This window comes from Lutzomyia longipalpis, chromosome 2 (genome assembly GCF_024334085.1).
Source record: "Lutzomyia longipalpis isolate SR_M1_2022 chromosome 2, ASM2433408v1".
NCBI classification, from domain to species: Eukaryota; Metazoa; Arthropoda; class Insecta; order Diptera; family Psychodidae; genus Lutzomyia; species Lutzomyia longipalpis.
Window position 1 is genome coordinate 23,242,941 of NC_074708.1, and position 17,371 is coordinate 23,260,311.

Consider the following 17,371-nt stretch of genomic DNA (forward strand, 5'->3'; position numbering starts at 1 on the left):
AGAGAACTGACGACTCACGAAGTTACCAGCCGTTATTTAGTCGTTTTATTTGAATGTGGTCAAATTCCATAAAGTGTGGTTAGGTTTTCCACGAAATGTAGTCAATTTTTTTTCTTTTTTTTTAGACAAAAAAAACATTTATTGCTTTCCGGGTGTTACTAGAGGTGCTCCAGGGGCCATAGGAAGTTTCTAGAGGTGATTTGGAAGCCGAAATTGCTGTTTTTTTTTGTTTATGATTTTTCGACATTTTTTTATGACTGAATTTTTTAAACCGGGCGATGCGGGCGATCATCAAAAACCTTTCAAAGTTATTTATTAGTGAAGAAAAAAGATCTTTATTATTCCAAAAAAAAGTTTAATTTACTTTCCTATTTCTAATCTGCAAGTCATTTTCGGTGAGTTCATATTTATTCCTGTTGTCCTTGTATGCCAGAGGATTCTCAGATTTGCGTTCTTCAATCTCACTCCGAAGAACATCTTCGGGCACTTCGTCCAAGGATTTTCCGGTTCCGTAGAATGTGTCTTCCCTGTACACGCGATCCTTTCTCCTTTCTGTCTTGTGAATTTTATCCCAGTACTTGATGTTGAAGCCAAAATTGACATGGAAGTACTGATGATGGTTGTCATGGAAGGCTGCATCCGGTTGCCAGGGTTGCCACCAGAATGCTTTGAATGCCACACCGGAATGGTCCAAGATGGCGTGGTAGTAGGCATACAGAGCTACTCCGTAGAAGGGAGCTGAAAAGATCCATAAAATGTCTCTTGTTAGCTTAGTTTCTGATAAAATCTGTTAATTTGATGCTTACCCCAATGAAGTGGGACGAGGAAGATGGGCATGAGAAGGGTGGTTATCTGGATGTGCACAATCTCCACAGGATGAATGGCAGTCACGGAGAATGCTGTTGGTTGCTTGTACTTGTGATGCAATTTGTGGAAGCGCTTGTAGAGGAAGGGAAAGTGATAGATGCGATGTAGCCAGTAGGTTGCGTAGTCCTGGTAGATAAAAATTGCAGGAATCTGCAGGAAGAACCACCACCAACCATACTCATTCCAGTCGTAGTAAATCTTCAACCAAGGTCCATTGTTGGCAGCGTAGCAAGCAATTGTTCCTGTTATTGCAGAGCAAATTAGCAAGGTTAAACTTCCCCAGAAGATCTCATCGAGTTCCAGGTGAGGAGGGAGAAATTTATCCGGTTGAATCTTCCATTCGTGTGCCTTGTGGCGTCTTCGAACGTAGAAATACCACTAAAAAAAACAAACAAACAATACTTGAAATGGTTTGCCAGGTGTTTGCTGCTAACAAAATGAAGATAGCTTTATCAATCTTGATTTGGGATTTATTACTTTGAACGGAAGATCATAAATTTCTGAAATCCCCAATCAACTGATTAGGGTGTCTTATCACCGTATAAGTGAACCTCTTGATTTGTGCACTTGAACAGGGAATATCTAGATTTTGAATATCAAAATTCCATCTTGCACAAGAGAATGACCTCATTAACATATTGTCTTCTACTATCAAGGGAACTTAATTACATAGATCTGACTTTTCTTTGAAGTTAGCCTGTAACTTACATGAATAAATCCTCCGAGTAGGAAGTACATTGTGTAGGATCCAATAGCTGAGTACAACCAGAAAGACGGCCAATCCTTCAAGTACAATCTCTCAAGTGAGAGGTCTTCCCAACTGAGGGGAAGCGTTAGATTCTCGTTGGTATCAGCTATTCCTTCAGATTCTCCCACATAGACTGATCTTCCCATTTGCTTGAGGAAGTGCACCATGATGAGAATCCATTCACCTTTGAGTGTGGCTCCGAAAGCAAATATAATAACAGTAGCTATGATGTGTCCCAAAAGACTGGGTATTCTGTTCCAGATCTTCTCTAATGTATCTGCACAGTATTCTGTCCACTTCACTCCATCCGTCATGGGGTGCCACTTTGGGCTCTCACGTTCCTTCATCTTTCCACACTGAAAATTACTTTACGTTTGAATTCCCTCCGTAAGTGCGCCTCCGGTTAAATAGCTTCTACGGAATGATATCAGGAACCACCTCTTTATCACTTTCCCCACCCACTTTCACCCACACTGAGCTTTTGAGCCCCCTCATGTGTTTTTGGTGATTATCTTTGCGTGGTCTCTCCATTTGACCGTCTGCACTCTCGCACCTGATTCCCCCAATCTCCATAAATCAACGGAATCATAGACAGGGGGCCGGCCCAAGTGCATCAGGCATTCCTTTGGCCTGATCTTGTACTATGAAAACAGAATGTTTTTGTTGAAGTAGTAGGATGACTCCTACTCTGGACAGATGTGTTTAGATGTGTTTTGTAAACCAAGGTCAAAAAGATTCTCGATAAGGCCGATCAATTGTCCATCAGCCTGTCCAATAGCTAGCAATGTAGGTATCAGTCTTTGTTCGGAGGAGAGGAAATTGTCCTTTCTTTTATTAAATTTCTTAAGACCTAATAAAAGTACCTAATCTGTTTCACTTTAAAAATAAACCAAGATTAAGTTAGTTCATCCGAATTATCTTTTCTATCTAAATTCTACGGATCCTTATCAAGCTAGTTGAGCAATAAAGAAGCATCTGTTAGATCTGTCGCAACTCTTTCGAATTCATTGAGATTTCGTCTATTTTCCCACAGTCTCTAATCCCTGATAGTGCAATCAATCAATCCCAGGTGCGATTGAAGCCAAATTACTGGCTTTACTTCTTTGCTTGTACTCGAATTTATCTCTCTGCCACCTTCCTTCCCATTGAGCTAAGGGAGAGCCACTGATAATGAGTACACGTGCACCGAGACTACCACGTAGTCATCAGTGAGTTATGCCAGATTGCTTGCTCCGAACAAAAAAACAGCGCTTTCAGATAAGTGTGGCCAAAGTGACCAGCTGGTGGAGTTTTCAGTGCATCACCTGGCTCGTGGACTTTTTTTTTGTCCCACCACAATTTCACGGTCCTGAGCGCGTCATCGCGCGCGTATCTGGGAAATTTGACAAATTGAACGTACTTGCGATCCCCAAAACAGAGTATATTTTGGGAATAATTGACCGATAAAGAGACAAAATGATAAGGCATCGTGTAATGGCAAAAAAATAGTTAATCAGAAAGATAATTGAGTACAAAAATGTGATTGAAAACTTAATCTTATTCTATGATGTAGTTGGGATGGACAACCAAGAGGGGATCTTCGGTATCTTCCTCCTGACTTGGAGGAGCCTGGGAGGTTTCTGCTCTTCTTCTCAGTCCTGTTGATCGTAGTGGGATGATTACTTGATCCTGAAAGAAATTGCATTGAGTCAGAAAAATTAAAATTTTCTTTTTCTTTGCAAATTAAACTAACATGATAAGCAAGCCTATCCAGAACTTTCTCAACAAGTGATTGCCTCTCAATCAACTCATCTTCCGTCTCAATTTGATCACTGATTTGCTCCAGGTACCAGTTTACAATGTGAGAACGACGAATTCCTTCTGAATCGCTTCCTTCTCCTTCAAGGCGAGCTTCCTCATTTCTCATGTGGATAATCAGCATATTGGAGAGATTCTTATAGTCCTCAAAGGATAGGGTCAACTTTTTCTTCTGAATTGCAGATGTCTCAGGAGGTTCCTGACCACTCTGTTCGCCACTCGGTTCACCCTCATGTCCATTTCGTGGGGCCTGCTGAGCATTCTATTTGGCAAAGAAGATCGTTAGATTAATCGAGTTTAATTGAGCTTTGTGCAAAAAGAATACATACATTGGGATCCTCAATGTCCACATCCATCAAAGCTTGATCATCTTCATCATCCAGAAGAATCTCCGGTTGTTCTACACGAATAATGGATTTGTTGAGAAGCCTGTAAGCCTCTCGCACGTGTCTTGCATCCACTTCATTGGCACACTCCATCTTCGCCATGGCTTCGCTCAGTCGAATCATACTCTCGAGCTGACGCACTGTGATCCTCCACGTGCTCTTCCCCACGGTTCCTGTATCCCTCTGACGTAGGTGACTGTAGTTGTCCACAAGTAGCTTGGCCGCTTCCTCACCAATAACAGGCTTGAATTGCCTTGCAAATGTTATGTAGCGCAGCATCTCATCTCGTGTGTAGATCTGCTCCGTTGGACTTTCGACATTTGAATGGAGATCAACAATCTTCCGGGCAATCGCGTAATCCACAACTTCGTTACATTCATCGACAAGGATGAAAAAGAGATCGAAGCGAGACATAATCGGAGCACTTAGCTGGATGTTTTGTTGGAGAGACTTGGAGCGATCGTAGCGTCCATTGATGGGATTTGCAGCAGCTAGGATTGATGTACGGGCATTCAGAGTAGCTCGGACGCCTGCTTTTGCTAGGGAAATTGTTTGCTGTTCCATGGCCTCGTGGATGGCAACTTGATCTCGTGGATCCATTTTATCGAATTCGTCTATGCAGCAAATTCCATTGTCCGCCAACATTAGTGCGCCAGCTTCAATGACAAAATCAAAACTCTCTTCATCCTTAACAACAGCAGCCGTGAGACCAGCTGCTGATGAAGCTTTCCCAGACGTGTACACCGCCCTTGGGGAGAAGTCAGCAACTTGCTTGAGGAATTGGGATTTAGCGGTACTAGGATCACCCACAATGCAGACATTTACATCTCCTCGGAGACTGGTTTTCTCATGAGTTGTCTTTGCAATACCCCCAAAGAGCATCAGGAGGATTCCTCGTTTCACCTCATCATTTCCATAGACCGAAGGGAAGAGACTGGAAGTGAGATTTGCGTAGAGATTTCTATCCTTGGACATCTCATAGACCTTATTCCATTCCGCATCAGTCATTTGGCGCTTCATATCTTCAGCTGTGACCTCACTCATTGGCAAATCTGTACCACCAAAGCGTACACTTGTAGCTTGAACACTGCACGCCAGGAAAGCCATTCTGTAGGTCAAATCTCTCACACCCAGAGCCTTCAATCCGCGTACACCTTCAGGGCGATTTTCACCTCCTTGCCGATGGCGGGAACTCAATTCTGCCTTAGCTCCGGGAAATTGGAGGACACCCACGTCCGGAACAACAATTAGTGTACCTGTGAAATCATATCGATCCCCAGCTTGGACTGTCTCAACAATATCCGCCCGCAGGATTACTTCCACTGATCGTGGAATACATCCTCGTGGCAATTCAGCCTGCGTCTCCTGAATCCGCACCTTCTGGAAGTCAATAAAAGTGGACTTTTCTACGTCAAGAAGGAATTTTCGGCGATTGGAGCACACAGGATTGCGACAAATTGTTGGATTGGTGAACTTGAACTGCTGCTCCACATTCGCAACTTCCGTTTGGCAATCCAAACACACAAAAGTCCCAGCCACGAGTTCCGGATGAACCGGATGGGTGCGCACAACCTGCCCAGATATGCGGATAAGTGTACCAATTTTGGAAGTAGTCAACTCCCGGACTTTGTGACGTGTTGGGACTTCCACAAAAGATACATAGCAATCTTTATCCTTCTTCACGTCAAAGTGATCCCTGGCAAAGGTGGTGACGGCATCACAGAGACTCGGATAGATCCTGTAGTACTCCTCAATGACTGTCTGTGCGAGATTTTGGTTGAATTTCTCGAGATCGTCGAAGCTCACTTCCAGGAGGGATTTGTCCGGAGACAGAAGTTCCTCGGCCAATTTTACATATTTTGCCTCCCCATCTTCTTTGAATCTACAAGGAGAATAGGTATGTGAAAATGAGTCAGGAAAACTTGCTGAATTGCCAGGAAAATCCTCAATTTTACTCACTCCTCGAGGAAATCCAAAAACAAGGAACGACACCGAACTGCAACTTCGTCTTTCACCTTCAAATGCCCAACATTTACATCACCTTGATTCATTTTATACAAATTAGGACACTCTAGAATTATATTTTAACAATTTGGTGCTGGGAAAATGCGGAATAATCGGTGAAAATTGTGAAAACACACACCGGAGGAATTAACCTTATTTTATGACGTGTAAACACAGAATTCGCGCGCATTTTATTTCCAGCCTTCCAAGAATACTTCCAAGCGCTTTCCAGCACGGAATTCCAGTATGAGGTTTGTGTCTCAGATATTGCGCCAAAAAAAAAACCATTTGAATTTTAACGAACTTTTTTTTGCATTTCTACAAAATTCGTGATTTTCTTGTTTTTCACCCAAATTTTTGGGCATAAAATGCATTTTTGGGGCTCCTGGGGCACTTACGGGTGCTTTGGAGTCCCCGGAAAGCCCATCCAGGCGTAAATTGAGGCTGGCAGAAATTTTGACGGTTGGGGATTTTACACGCACTTTTTTTCCCGGAAATGGATTTTCGCGAACTTTTGGAATTTTTGATGCCAGAGATTCAAAAATGTTTTCCTGGTTACAAAAAACTACTTCTGGTTGGAAAATTCAGCGGAAAACGCGAGAAAATTGCGAAAAACTGAACGTGTGAGCGAGACGGATAGCGGGGAAATGCATCCATCTCATTTTCTCCTTAACCAACAGTGCCAAAAAGGAGCGGTGGTTGCTTTTGGAACTACATTTGGGGCGCCAAATTCAAAAAGTAGTTAAAATTTTGGGAAATTAGGAAATTTGAGAAAAAAGGGAGGGAAAATGGATCAGACGAGCGGTATAGGATTGTAAACTTGCGCAGATGCGAAATCATTTATTTATTACATAATATTATTATTTATTTATTTATATAGATAGGTATATAAAATATGAGAAAATTAAATGAATTTGTTAAATTCATTGAACCAAAAATTAATTTCGTCATCCTTCCTTTCCCCGCAAAATTGATCTCCACGGCGGGGTGGATGTGTAAATAAAACGTGAATTTCGATGGTTGTTAAAAAGTCCATGTTGTTGTTATTTTTGTGATATTACGCACAGCGAGCAGCTGACTCGTATTTTTGTTGTATAAGAGAGTGCAAGCAAACGTGGACGCGAATAGTGGAAAAAAAAAAACGAGGAGAGGCCACAATCTACGTTTCCGAACGAGCACCAGGTGTGAAGAAGGTACGGCAGGAGCGAGAGTGTGTGTTTTTTAGCCTGAGGGCGCCTTGCTGGAAGAAAATGTGCTGCAGCGAGTTTAACAGAGCACCACACCACAGAGTAAACGAGATATCGCCATGTGGACGTTGCTTGGAGGAGGAAGGAAGGGTAGCGAGAGCAGAGGAGAAGCATTCCGAGACTGTGTGTGAAGAACAGGGGCAGGAGTTTGAACCCATTCATATCATCTTCGGGCGCAAGACGGAAGGGGCTGCTGCAGCGTATGGCTGAGAAGTCTCGAGACCCCTATCGCCAGACTCTGGGATTGAGAAAACGTGATCACACCAAAGTGGATGGAGAAGACTCAACAAGACTTTGTGATCTTCGCGTATAAGAGATCAATTACCTAAAATATTAATGGGGGCGCTTAAGAAAGAAAAGATCATGATCATTACAAAATAAAGAAAAATAATAAGAAAATCCTAAAATTATATTTTAAAAAAATGAATTAATTTATTAGATTTTATAAAATTAAAAAAAAATATTTTTTTTAAAGTTTTCTTGAAAAGTTCAGGATTAATATCTAGTATTTACCCCCTCTTTGTATCCTTATAATCCCTGCGATCGTGATCGCGCGATCGTACGCGTGGGTGATCACTGATTCTCCTGCATTTGGTCATATGTGAGCCAAATGGAAGAAGAGGGACCAAGAGGGACACGTTGACTCGCAAAACGACATAAATATTCGTTACAGATATATACAGTCGTGCTCTCGTGGTCGGACCGCTTTCAATAGGACCGCTCGGTGGTAGGACGGCCTAAAAGCGGGGAAATTTGCCTTCGTAGTGGGACAATTGGTACCATGCCTCTGTAATAGGACGAAGGGGAAGGTGAAGTTTTCACCTCCGTACTTGAAACTCACCACTAGTTCTAGAAACTTCCAACGACACGTCTTCAACAGAAAAACATATTTTTCCCTTTAATTCACTAATTAAGCCTTTTTAAATTTATCTATTAAATGTTTCTTTAAAAATAATTACGAAAGAATCAATTTTTGACGAATTTATTGAAAAAAAAAAAATACGAACTATTTTCATGAATATTTATTTGGTATTTCATATAAATGCGTATGTGAAATAGTTGGTATTCCACATAAGAAAAACATCTTCAAATGAAATCTCTTCAAAAAAAAAAAATTAAACTCGAACTTTATTCAGGGACTTTTTAAACAATAATTTATTTCCGGGTTCTTCGTCGTTTTTAAACATTCGTCATTTCTAAAATATAGTGGAAAACTTTTTCCAACAGCTAAATAATAGCCAAACAGATAAACATAACCTCATTTTTTAAAAATTTAGTGTGCAAAAAAAATGAAAATTACCGGATAAACTGCAATGAACGGTGTCCGGCGGGTTACCCTTTATACTATTAAATAATATTCTAGTCGAAAATTTGCATAATTCACATTTTTTGTGACATAAGAAAAATTGAGTTTTTTTTTTTATTTTAGTATTTTACGGCCGCGAACCTCATGTCCATAGGGGCAAAAAATTGAGGTTATGTTCGGAGAAACCTTTTTTCTCGCGTAAAATATGGCTGCGTAATTCGGCTGTAGATTTACGAAAAGGAAATTTTCAGTCAAGCAAAACATAACCTCAAAATAAATTAATTTTTTTCCAACCGATAATTCCTTTAATTCCGAGTTATTTTTACAACAATTTAAGTAAGGTTATGTTAGCAGGTATATTTTACAACCTATTTGGTGTTATACGCTAAAAAATATACCTAATTTAGCTGAAATTTTTTTAGGTTATGATGAAGCGAGAGATGCCAAAAATGTCAAAAGATGTGCCTGTCTTGTCAAATAAAATGCATCAGGAAGCTCCTAAGATTCTTTAGAAACTTCCTGATGCCAAGATTTCACTGATGAACAATTTTCAGCAAACCCTTTGCAGTTACGGGAAGGACCTATTTTTTGTGAAAAATAAAATTGGAAGTGTGAGAATTTTGGCTAGGAAAATAATTAAGAGGGCGAAGGGCATCCCTCCGGGGGGTTTTCATAGCATTTCATCCCATAAATCGCACAGTTTTTGCACATGAAAATTTACTTTGAGGTTATGTTTGGGGGGAGAGGGAATTTTCCTCACATTAAACGTGAGTGAGTATAATTTTGCGCCCTGAGAAAATCTTCCACTTAACATAACCTCAATGCACATTTTGTGACAAAAAACCGAATTATGCAAATTTTCTTCAGGAAAAAGAAATAAGAGCAATTCATTTTTCCCATCATTCTCACTTATTTGCACAAAAAAAAAACAATGTTTGAGGTTATGTTAGCGCAAAAAATACTCCGCTAAGTGTCAAAAAATACGCTTCTCGCGAAGACGTCAACCAAAATCCGCCTCCGTCTGTTTAAAGCCATAGGATAAAAAATAACGATTTTTAATGTCCCTTATAATCTGGAAATTTCCAGTCTTTCCTTCTCGCGGGATAAGACTTATTAAGTGGACAAACGAAATGTTAAAAAAATGATGACAAAAAAATCTTTTTTTTTTTCAAATTCTTGAAAAAAATGTCCATATTGCGACAATCTCCCCTACACAAAACAAAATTATGGAATTGCCAGAATTGGACCAGTCTCCCCTAAAAAAACAGCTGACAAAAATTTCACCACTTCACCTCAACTCGCCGCAACTTCATTCTCTTCTCGTACTTTTTCATAAATTTTCTTCATCATCATAAAAAAGAAGAAAAAATCTGTTTTAATTAGTTAATTCGGCCTCAAAACATTGTCTAAGTGTTATTGTGATATGGTGAAGTGTATTTGTGTAAGAGAAATTAATCAGGTTAGTCAGTTCAGTGAAAAAAAACAACGTGAAAAACGGACCGTCCTACCACGAAGCAAGAAGCCCAGTTTTCTTTTCCATTTTCCTGACTCATTTTCCTCTGGGTTGCATTTTCTTTGCCATTTCATGAAGCTTGGAGGCTATCTGAAGATGCCTGTCCAAAAATTTTCCTCAAAAATATTCCTGTAAGCTCAGATTTCGTGGTAGGACGGATTTGCTAGAACCGGGTTGGTCCGACTGCACATTCATGACTGTAACTGCCTTATACCCTCCCTTGTATCCCTCTTGTCGTTCAGACTCTATTGTAATAATTTTCTTGTAGACTCTTGGAGGGTAATTTTTTCACTTCACTCACTTTCTGGCCCTAAATGTAGTGTGTTTGTGTGACAAAAGAGGCCGAAGAACTGCTGTTGTTTGGCAAGTCTTGTGTTTTCTTTTCCTCCAATTCGAAGCTCCTTCGTCTGCCGTTGTGTGCTCCTCACTACCCAGGCTTCGATCGACACCGCAGCATTTCATTGTTGATCCGATCGTCAAACTGTGTGCCCACCGAAATGTGCTCAAAAAATTTCTTCCTGTGAATTTAAAATTTACGAATGAAATAAAAAAAAAGTCGTGAAAGATTTTTTCTTAATCATTTTTTAGTGAATTTCGTGAAAAACAAGTAAATTGGAATAAATATGGATCTCAGATGTGATGAAGTCGTTGGCGGGAGGATTGATTCGAATTTTGCACAAATTGATCCGACAATGAGCAGAGATCCACGAGTTTTGCAGAATCTTCTTCAATTGGAGTGTACAACGATCCCCAATATGGATTACTTCAAAACCTTCCAAACAGATCTTAAACCCTTCATGAGAAAGTTCGTTGCAATTTGGATGCTGGAGGTACGGAAAATTTGGAGAAAAAAAATGTGATCTTTGTGCCGACGAGTGATCATGAATGTGAAAAGTTTTGTGAATGTATTGGAAAATCTAAAAAGTTTTCTTTTTCGCTATTTGGCAGCTTTGCGATGAACAACATTGCGAAGAGCAAGTTTTCCCACTTGCCATCAATTTCTTGGATAGATTTCTCTGTGTCTGCAACATTTCGCGGCAGCAACTCCAACTCCTTGGCGCCACGTGCCTCCTCCTGGCATCGAAGGTACGTCAATGCCTCCCCCTACCCGTGGATCTCCTCTGTGCCTACACAGATCACACTGTAACCCCGGATCAAATCAGGGTAAGTGTTTCCAACATATTCCTTATAGAAATTTTCCTCAAGACCATTCGAGTTGATTATGTGGTTTAAGAATAGATTCAAGTTTCTGGCGGAGAAAAAAATAACAAAAATTAAAGCTTTATTAAATTAATTAAACAGTTTAGTAAAATTCTCATGGGAGATTATCATAAAACTCAAATCATTCATGAGTTTGAGAAAAGAAGGGAAAATCATAAAACATCAAAATATTGTAGTTTCATCTTTAAGAAAATTTTGCCTATCAAGATCAACTTTGTTCTTGACTAATTTATTTGAAAACTTTTGCCCACAGAATTGGGAGCTGTTAGTTCTTGCATCACTTCAGTGGAATTTGAGTGCCATCACGGGCTTCGACTACATCGACCACATCCTTCAGCGCGTTCCCTGGGGCTCTGAAAATCCCCACATTAGGACACACGCCCACACCCTCGTCTCCGTGTGTCTCACAGGTAAGCCATTTATTTTCCCTCCTCTATTTGCCCTCTCTAATTGCCGCCAACTTTTGGCGAGATGGGGATCGTGTGCGTGGAGACACTTTTCATTTTCCTTCCTCCCGCCGCCCCCTCCCCTCCAATGGCTACCTCGCTATATATGCCCCTGATAAAGGCAACCCCATAATTTTCCATCCAACTCCGGAATGAATGCAAATTGTGAGAAAATTTTATACGACAACGGTGCGTGCGTGAACTTCACGCAGTGCGTGGAATGGGGTGTTATGGGAAAAGTTTTACATTTCCCATCTACCCTGAGCCTGAGTATAGTACGTACATACATATACAGTTGAAAGTGAAAGAGGGGAGAAGCATCTTTTGTAAATCAATTGATTTTTCCCTACTCTGGAAGCCCTCGTCCTAAAAACCCAAGAAAGTCTCATTGACGCCCCTGAGAAAAGTTTCCCTTCGAGGGTTAATTACGACAAACAATCCCTCCGGAGAATTATTTCTTGTATGTTGTGTATAATACTAACTTTCCTACCGAAAAATCCATCTCACACCGTATATGCAGATCCCCCCTGGGAGGGAAGGTGTTTTTATTGCATTAACCTTCAACATTTTCTTGTGAACCAACACCTCCTGAGTGGAAATTAGAATATTCATGGGAATTTTCTTCGAAGAAATAATTGAGGAAATTTCCATCACTGAATCTCTGTTGGCAGACAGAGAAAGTCAATTGAAAGATTGGAGGGAATAAATTTCACTTCAATCTGGCAAAGAAATCTTATCGAGGTTTGGCGCGAACCCCTTGAGAAGGGGTTTATTTTTAAAATGCGAGAAAAGGGGTGATATTCCAGAAAGGGTAATTTTGTCGTAAATTTCAGACAATTAATTTAATTTATATTTTATTGGCACCGTCAAGTGAATCTGCTTTTCACACCAAATATTTTGTGTAGAAGCAGATAAATTGGCAAAACCCCTCAATAAATTTCATTTCATACTTATGCTAATTTTTGGTCATATAACTTTATAATTTCCATGATAAGCTTTTATTTCTTTGATAAGAAATTAACTATTTTACTTTTTTTATTTATTTAATATTAGATAGTAAAAATTGTTTATGAGCTTTAAAATATTTTCCACAAAACTAAGAAATGCTCTAAATTTTTGAGTTTAGATTTCGATTATTCTCCAAATTTTCTTTTAGAACTTCTCAACTTAAAACGAACGTATAATAATTTTATTCTAAAAATTGATTTTTGATTCATAAAGCAAGAAAACTCAACACAGACTCTCTTCTAAAAGGCATTCAATGAACTTGAGTAGTTCTCTGCTGGATATCTTGTTAAAAATGTATTAACCAAAAGAAAATCTATGCGCCAGGGTCTCTTCTACAAAAATCCTTCAATGACTTTTTGATGATTTTTTTCTCGATTTTTTTGCTATTCTTTGAGGCGACAAAGTGAGAAGTTTCTGAAGAACTTCCCAGCAAGATTCTTCAATCTTTTTTTGTTACCCTTCACAATGCCCTCAAAGTGAGAGTGAATGACTGCGTGGAGAGTATCTAAAAGTGTCTCTATGGAATTATTTACAACTTGTACTCTTCCTTCCTCATTTTCTCCTTACACTTTTTCCTGCCTCTCTGTGAGGGATAAAATTGTCTATTATTTGCATTCTCGCTTTCCTATTTGATTGGCATTTTTCTACCGTACGAGGAAATGCGTCATGATTCCCTAGTGGGGTGAGAAAATCTTTGATCCATTTGGGAGGTTTTTGCCTCATAAATTGAACGCAATCTCTTACTCACATGGCAAGGGGATCTTTGCACACTTACCTGGGAGAAATCACTGATATTGCGTCTTTGGGGTGCTATGTGAGGGGCAAAGATGAACGTAAGAAGGGAAGGTGAAAGATAAATTATGAGGACGAAAAGAGATGATGTGTCTGTCCTTCCTTTCGATATTTAAGTAATTTCATGTTTCTATTGTTGTATTTCCCTCCATTTCTTCATGATTTTTTCACCGTCTCTCCCTCCCAGTTTGCTTCTCTACCCTCTTCTCCTTGATTATTCCTCCTCAACATTGCGTCTCGTAGCATTTATTTTTTATGCTCGCCTTTTCTTCGTGTGCCTTTCATCTGCCAAAAACCGAAGACGATGGCCTGTGTGAGACGGTGTGGTATAGGAAAACATCTGCCACTATTTTTCTTTCTTGCTATATATGTATGTATTAACACACAAAAGTGTCTCATGCGTATTTGATTGTGTTACTGGATTGCCCATACAAATGGGCTCCTTCCAGGTTCCTCATCCTTATATTACAACAGGACACAATCATCCGTAATTTCACGTGAGGACCGCATGGACTCAGTCAGAGAGAAAATACAACCCACGGGTTTTCTGGTGAACAAAAACCAATCTTTGTAATTCTTTGGCGCTATTTCTCATCCCGCAAGAAAAGCTGTCCAAAGTAATATTTGGAAAAGATTCATCTCTGCGAGCGATGGAGGCAGATGAACAAGCTGAGTGATTTTCGATCGAATCTTGGGCCATGCATCCCAAAAAGAGGTGCATAGTGGGGCAATTTAAATGACCGCCAGATGTTTTTTCTCTCGCGGCCAACAGGTGCTCGGTGTATACAACTCGCAGAATCCACCTCGAATTTTTGATTATGTCTGCGTGAGTTACAATGGCCAGGTGACTCGGATGAAAAAAAAGAACTACACCAAAACACAGAATACGAGGAGAGAAAGGGTCACAAAACTCATTTTCCCTGCTTTGTCTCGCCATCGATCGTGGAACCTTGAATGTGATCTTCCTCACAGAGTATTTTTGCAATTTTTCGCGCTCATTTTTTGGCGCGCTCTACACTCTCACAGATTGTCTTATTTTAATGATCTTATAGCAAGAAATGATGATCCCCCATGCTTGTTTGTTTTCATATTTACAAAACAAATATGTTCTTTATGTTGTCATTCCAATATAAAATAACTGGAATTGATCATAAAACGTAGGTATCGTAAGGGAGTACCTATAACATGAGATCGCGTGACTTAATTAGTAAAGAAATGTTTATTTTTTTTTTTATAAATTATTGCAGTATAGAAAAACTTGAAAGTTAATTTTTAATAATCAATTTCTTTTATAATTTAAACGAATACGCGCCAGTATACAGTAATAAGACCGGGGGATTCTACAGAAAATTTGCACATAACGCGTATTTTTTGTAACTTAAAATTATGTGAAAAAAAGCCAAAAATAGGAGTAATAAACAGAATAAAATAAAAAAAAATTCTAAAAGAAGTTAAAATCGAAAGGTATAAAAATAGGGTATTAGGGGAAGTAGCCTTTTTGATGCAGAAGCGTTGACCCAATCTATTGATATTCTTCGGTGAAAGGATGTGCTTTTGTGGCTTCAAAAAATGGGGCGAAGAGTGTTCCTTAATTGATATTCTGACGCGACGGTGAAAATATTCCCCCGCACTGTTTCTTGCACGCAACCCTCACCGAATTCCACCGTCATCCCGCACCTGATGCTTCTCCCTCGCTTCCGTTCAACGACATGCCGCTTTTTACGTGTTTAGGGTTTTCATCATTTTGTATACAATGAAACTTTTGAAAATTAAAAAAAGAAGTCTTAATTTAAATGTAAAATAAATAGTTTTTTTTTTTGAAAATTTGATCATTTGGTTCGATTAAAGGGTATTCTAATTATAAAATTCCTCTCTTTCTTAAAAAATATTTACTTTAAAGTTTTCTTGTATTTTGAAATTTTGGAAAGCTTTGAAAATTTCACAAAAACTTCCAAATACCTTCATTCCACAAGATATGCAGAAGCGTGTTGAAAGTTTGAACCGTTGAGTGCTTTTTTCACCCCTTCGTGAAAATTCATGGGTGTCCTTTCTTGCAGAGCTGGTGTTTATGCGAACACCACCGTCCGTTCTTGCGGCCGCCTGCATTTGTGCAGCGACGCGTGGCATCAATTCCCCCTCCGCCCGCCTCGCCCTCGGCGACCTTGTGCGCCTCACGCGCGTCGACCCCGTCGAAGTTGAGATCTCCGTGCGACACATCGAGGCTATTGTGGCCAAACAGGCGGCCGCCATGCAGAAACAGCAGCAGATCACGTTAAAGGCTCAATATCCCGTCCTACCCGCCAAATGCGCCATCGAAGTGTACCAAACGGAATCTGGGTCAGATTTTCAAGGAGTTGGCTACTACTGACCCAACTAAATGGATATACTAGAAAATATTTTATAAAAATATTTCCAGAGCAAACGAGCAGGAAACCTTTGTAAATCCTTAAGATTTTTAAAGTAAGTGTTCGTTATTTTAACGTTTCAGTGTTAAGACTTTGAATTTTTGTAATTCCCACCCTTATCCAGTTAAGTTAATTTAATATTGAAAAGAAAGAAGTATTACAAATTGATCTCTTTATTATATAAAATTTTTATGTACAATTTCTATAGATTTTTATATATTTTTGTGTAAAATTAATTTAGTTAATGTTAAGTGTGAAAAAAGAGTTTATATTGATGATTGCAACATTATAAAATGATAAATTTTGCGGTATTTTGTAGTTCAAAAACTAATTAAATTAATTTCAGATACCTATATTTTAAAACTTAAAAAAAAGTTTAAATAAAACAATTTCGTTATAAAATATTTCAAATGCTCCATTTTATACTGTTGCACAAGAGACACATTCAGACTTTTATGAAAATTTTTTTAAGAGATTTTCTTTAATGACGAATAAGTTAAAATATTCATGATATTAGAAAAATTAACAAAAAGTTAGAAAAATTGGCTCAATTTGGAAAATTAGTTGAATTGGATATAAAGTTATTATTGTCATTCAAATTGGCTTGAAATAGTTAAATTTTTGTTCGTTTAAAATACTGAAAAGTATTAATAAAAAAAAATTAGGAAAAAACCTTAAAAAACGCTAAAAGAAACTTAAGATCAAAATTGATAGAATTTTTTCCACTCTTTCTAAATAAAATAGAACAATATCCTAAGAGATTTTAGAACTAATAATTGAAAAAAAAAACTAATAAATATACCTATAAAAGGTTCTTGAATAGATTATTTTCTCAACATGTTTATTTAAAAAAAAATCACTTATTATATATTTTAAATAATATATATGACCTAGTTTAATTGTCGAAAGGACAAAAGACTTTCAAAATGTTTGAATTTTCTTTTTCTGTTTGGAAAATATTTGAACTTTATCTTTTAAAGAAATTAAATGTGAAAAGCTATTTACTGTAAAAAAAAAGTTAAAAAAAAAAGATTTTTGAAAAGTTTTGTTTAAATGTAAATAAATTCTGTAGATTTCTCAAACGTATTCACGTTGTGTAAATGTCTTTGCAATTCAGGATTTTCCTCATTGTGTGATTGTCTTCCTCATTACAGCCCACCCTCTGATTTTCTTGCAAAATACTCAAAAGAGTAGTAGGACGTCCGGACAAGAGGAAGGAGTTAATGGTTTCTGAAGAGTCCATCGCACTGTGATCAAATGTCTTTTTAATTTCTCTCACAATATTTACTCGAATCCACCGCAATGTGAAAATTTTTATTTCTCCACCACTCGAAAGCCCCAAAGTGAAATGTACACCCACTCTTTGTCCTCGTTGCTGACACCACTCTAGCACAAATAGCGAGTGATGGGAGTAAATAGCAAGAGGATCATCGAGTTAGAAGTCAATTGGCGCCTTTTTCCTTGTCCACCGCATGTGACGTCTTTTTTAGAAAAAAAACCTGCCGGCCACAGAAGGGCTTTCACGTTCTTTTAGCAGCAGCTCCCACGCCAATTTTCCGTACTGAGCTCAAAGTGGGGATATTTCCCCACATTTGGGCGGAGCTCTGGTGGAAAAACCACTTGTGGCATGT

At 38.7% G+C, this 17,371-nt stretch overlaps 3 protein-coding genes across 5 annotated transcripts; 1 reads left to right on the forward strand and 2 right to left on the reverse strand.

The window, feature by feature from the left end:
* Nucleotides 1–309: 309 nt before the first annotated feature.
* Nucleotides 310–16,554, forward strand: LOC129789740 (G1/S-specific cyclin-D2-like). 3 transcript variants are annotated; one of them, XM_055826770.1, is made up of 5 exons: nucleotides 310–395; nucleotides 10,457–10,698; nucleotides 10,817–11,032; nucleotides 11,343–11,499; nucleotides 15,393–16,554. In XM_055826770.1, exons 2-5 carry the CDS (start codon nucleotides 10,492–10,494, stop codon nucleotides 15,701–15,703), a joined length of 891 nt encoding a protein of 296 aa, XP_055682745.1. In that variant the 5' UTR covers nucleotides 310–395; nucleotides 10,457–10,491; the 3' UTR covers nucleotides 15,704–16,554. The 3 variants fall into 3 exon arrangements, with proteins under 3 accessions (XP_055682745.1, XP_055682744.1, XP_055682743.1); XM_055826769.1 differs by lacking the exon at nucleotides 310–395 and adding an exon at nucleotides 7,729–9,814; XM_055826768.1 differs by lacking the exon at nucleotides 310–395 and having other exon boundaries at nucleotides 7,729–10,698.
* On the reverse strand, nucleotides 335–2,008 carry LOC129789694 (lathosterol oxidase-like). The gene is made up of 3 exons (XM_055826696.1): nucleotides 1,576–2,008; nucleotides 807–1,245; nucleotides 335–738 (listed from the first exon to the last, which is right to left on the reverse strand). The coding sequence occupies exons 1-3, from the start codon at nucleotides 1,960–1,962 to the stop codon at nucleotides 356–358; spliced, it is 1,209 nt and encodes a 402-aa protein (XP_055682671.1). The 5' UTR covers nucleotides 1,963–2,008; the 3' UTR covers nucleotides 335–355.
* On the reverse strand, nucleotides 3,087–5,980 carry LOC129789600 (DNA replication licensing factor Mcm6). The gene is made up of 4 exons (XM_055826532.1): nucleotides 5,758–5,980; nucleotides 3,742–5,680; nucleotides 3,348–3,674; nucleotides 3,087–3,283 (listed from the first exon to the last, which is right to left on the reverse strand). The coding sequence occupies exons 1-4, from the start codon at nucleotides 5,847–5,849 to the stop codon at nucleotides 3,152–3,154; spliced, it is 2,490 nt and encodes an 829-aa protein (XP_055682507.1). The 5' UTR covers nucleotides 5,850–5,980; the 3' UTR covers nucleotides 3,087–3,151.
* Nucleotides 16,555–17,371: the final 817 nt, after the last annotated feature.

Coding starts and splice junctions, on each gene's coding strand:
- LOC129789694 (XM_055826696.1), bottom strand. CDS start 1,962: ATGAAGGAACGTGAGAGCCCAAAGTGGCACCCCATGACGGATGGAGTG. Junction 1,246..1,575: donor TACTCGGAGGATTTATTCAT/GTAAGTTACAGG, acceptor TGTTTTTTTTAG/TGGTATTTCTACGTTCGAAG. Junction 739..806: donor CCTCGTCCCACTTCATTGGG/GTAAGCATCAAA, acceptor GGATCTTTTCAG/CTCCCTTCTACGGAGTAGCT.
- LOC129789600 (XM_055826532.1), bottom strand. CDS start 5,849: ATGAATCAAGGTGATGTAAATGTTGGGCATTTGAAGGTGAAAGACGAA. Junction 5,681..5,757: donor TTTTTGGATTTCCTCGAGGA/GTGAGTAAAATT, acceptor TTCTCCTTGTAG/ATTCAAAGAAGATGGGGAGG. Junction 3,675..3,741: donor TGGACATTGAGGATCCCAAT/GTATGTATTCTT, acceptor TTTGCCAAATAG/AATGCTCAGCAGGCCCCACG.
- LOC129789740 (XM_055826770.1), top strand. CDS start 10,492: ATGGATCTCAGATGTGATGAAGTCGTTGGCGGGAGGATTGATTCGAAT. Junction 10,699..10,816: donor TTGCAATTTGGATGCTGGAG/GTACGGAAAATT, acceptor GCTATTTGGCAG/CTTTGCGATGAACAACATTG. Junction 11,500..15,392: donor CGTCTCCGTGTGTCTCACAG/GTAAGCCATTTA, acceptor CCTTTCTTGCAG/AGCTGGTGTTTATGCGAACA.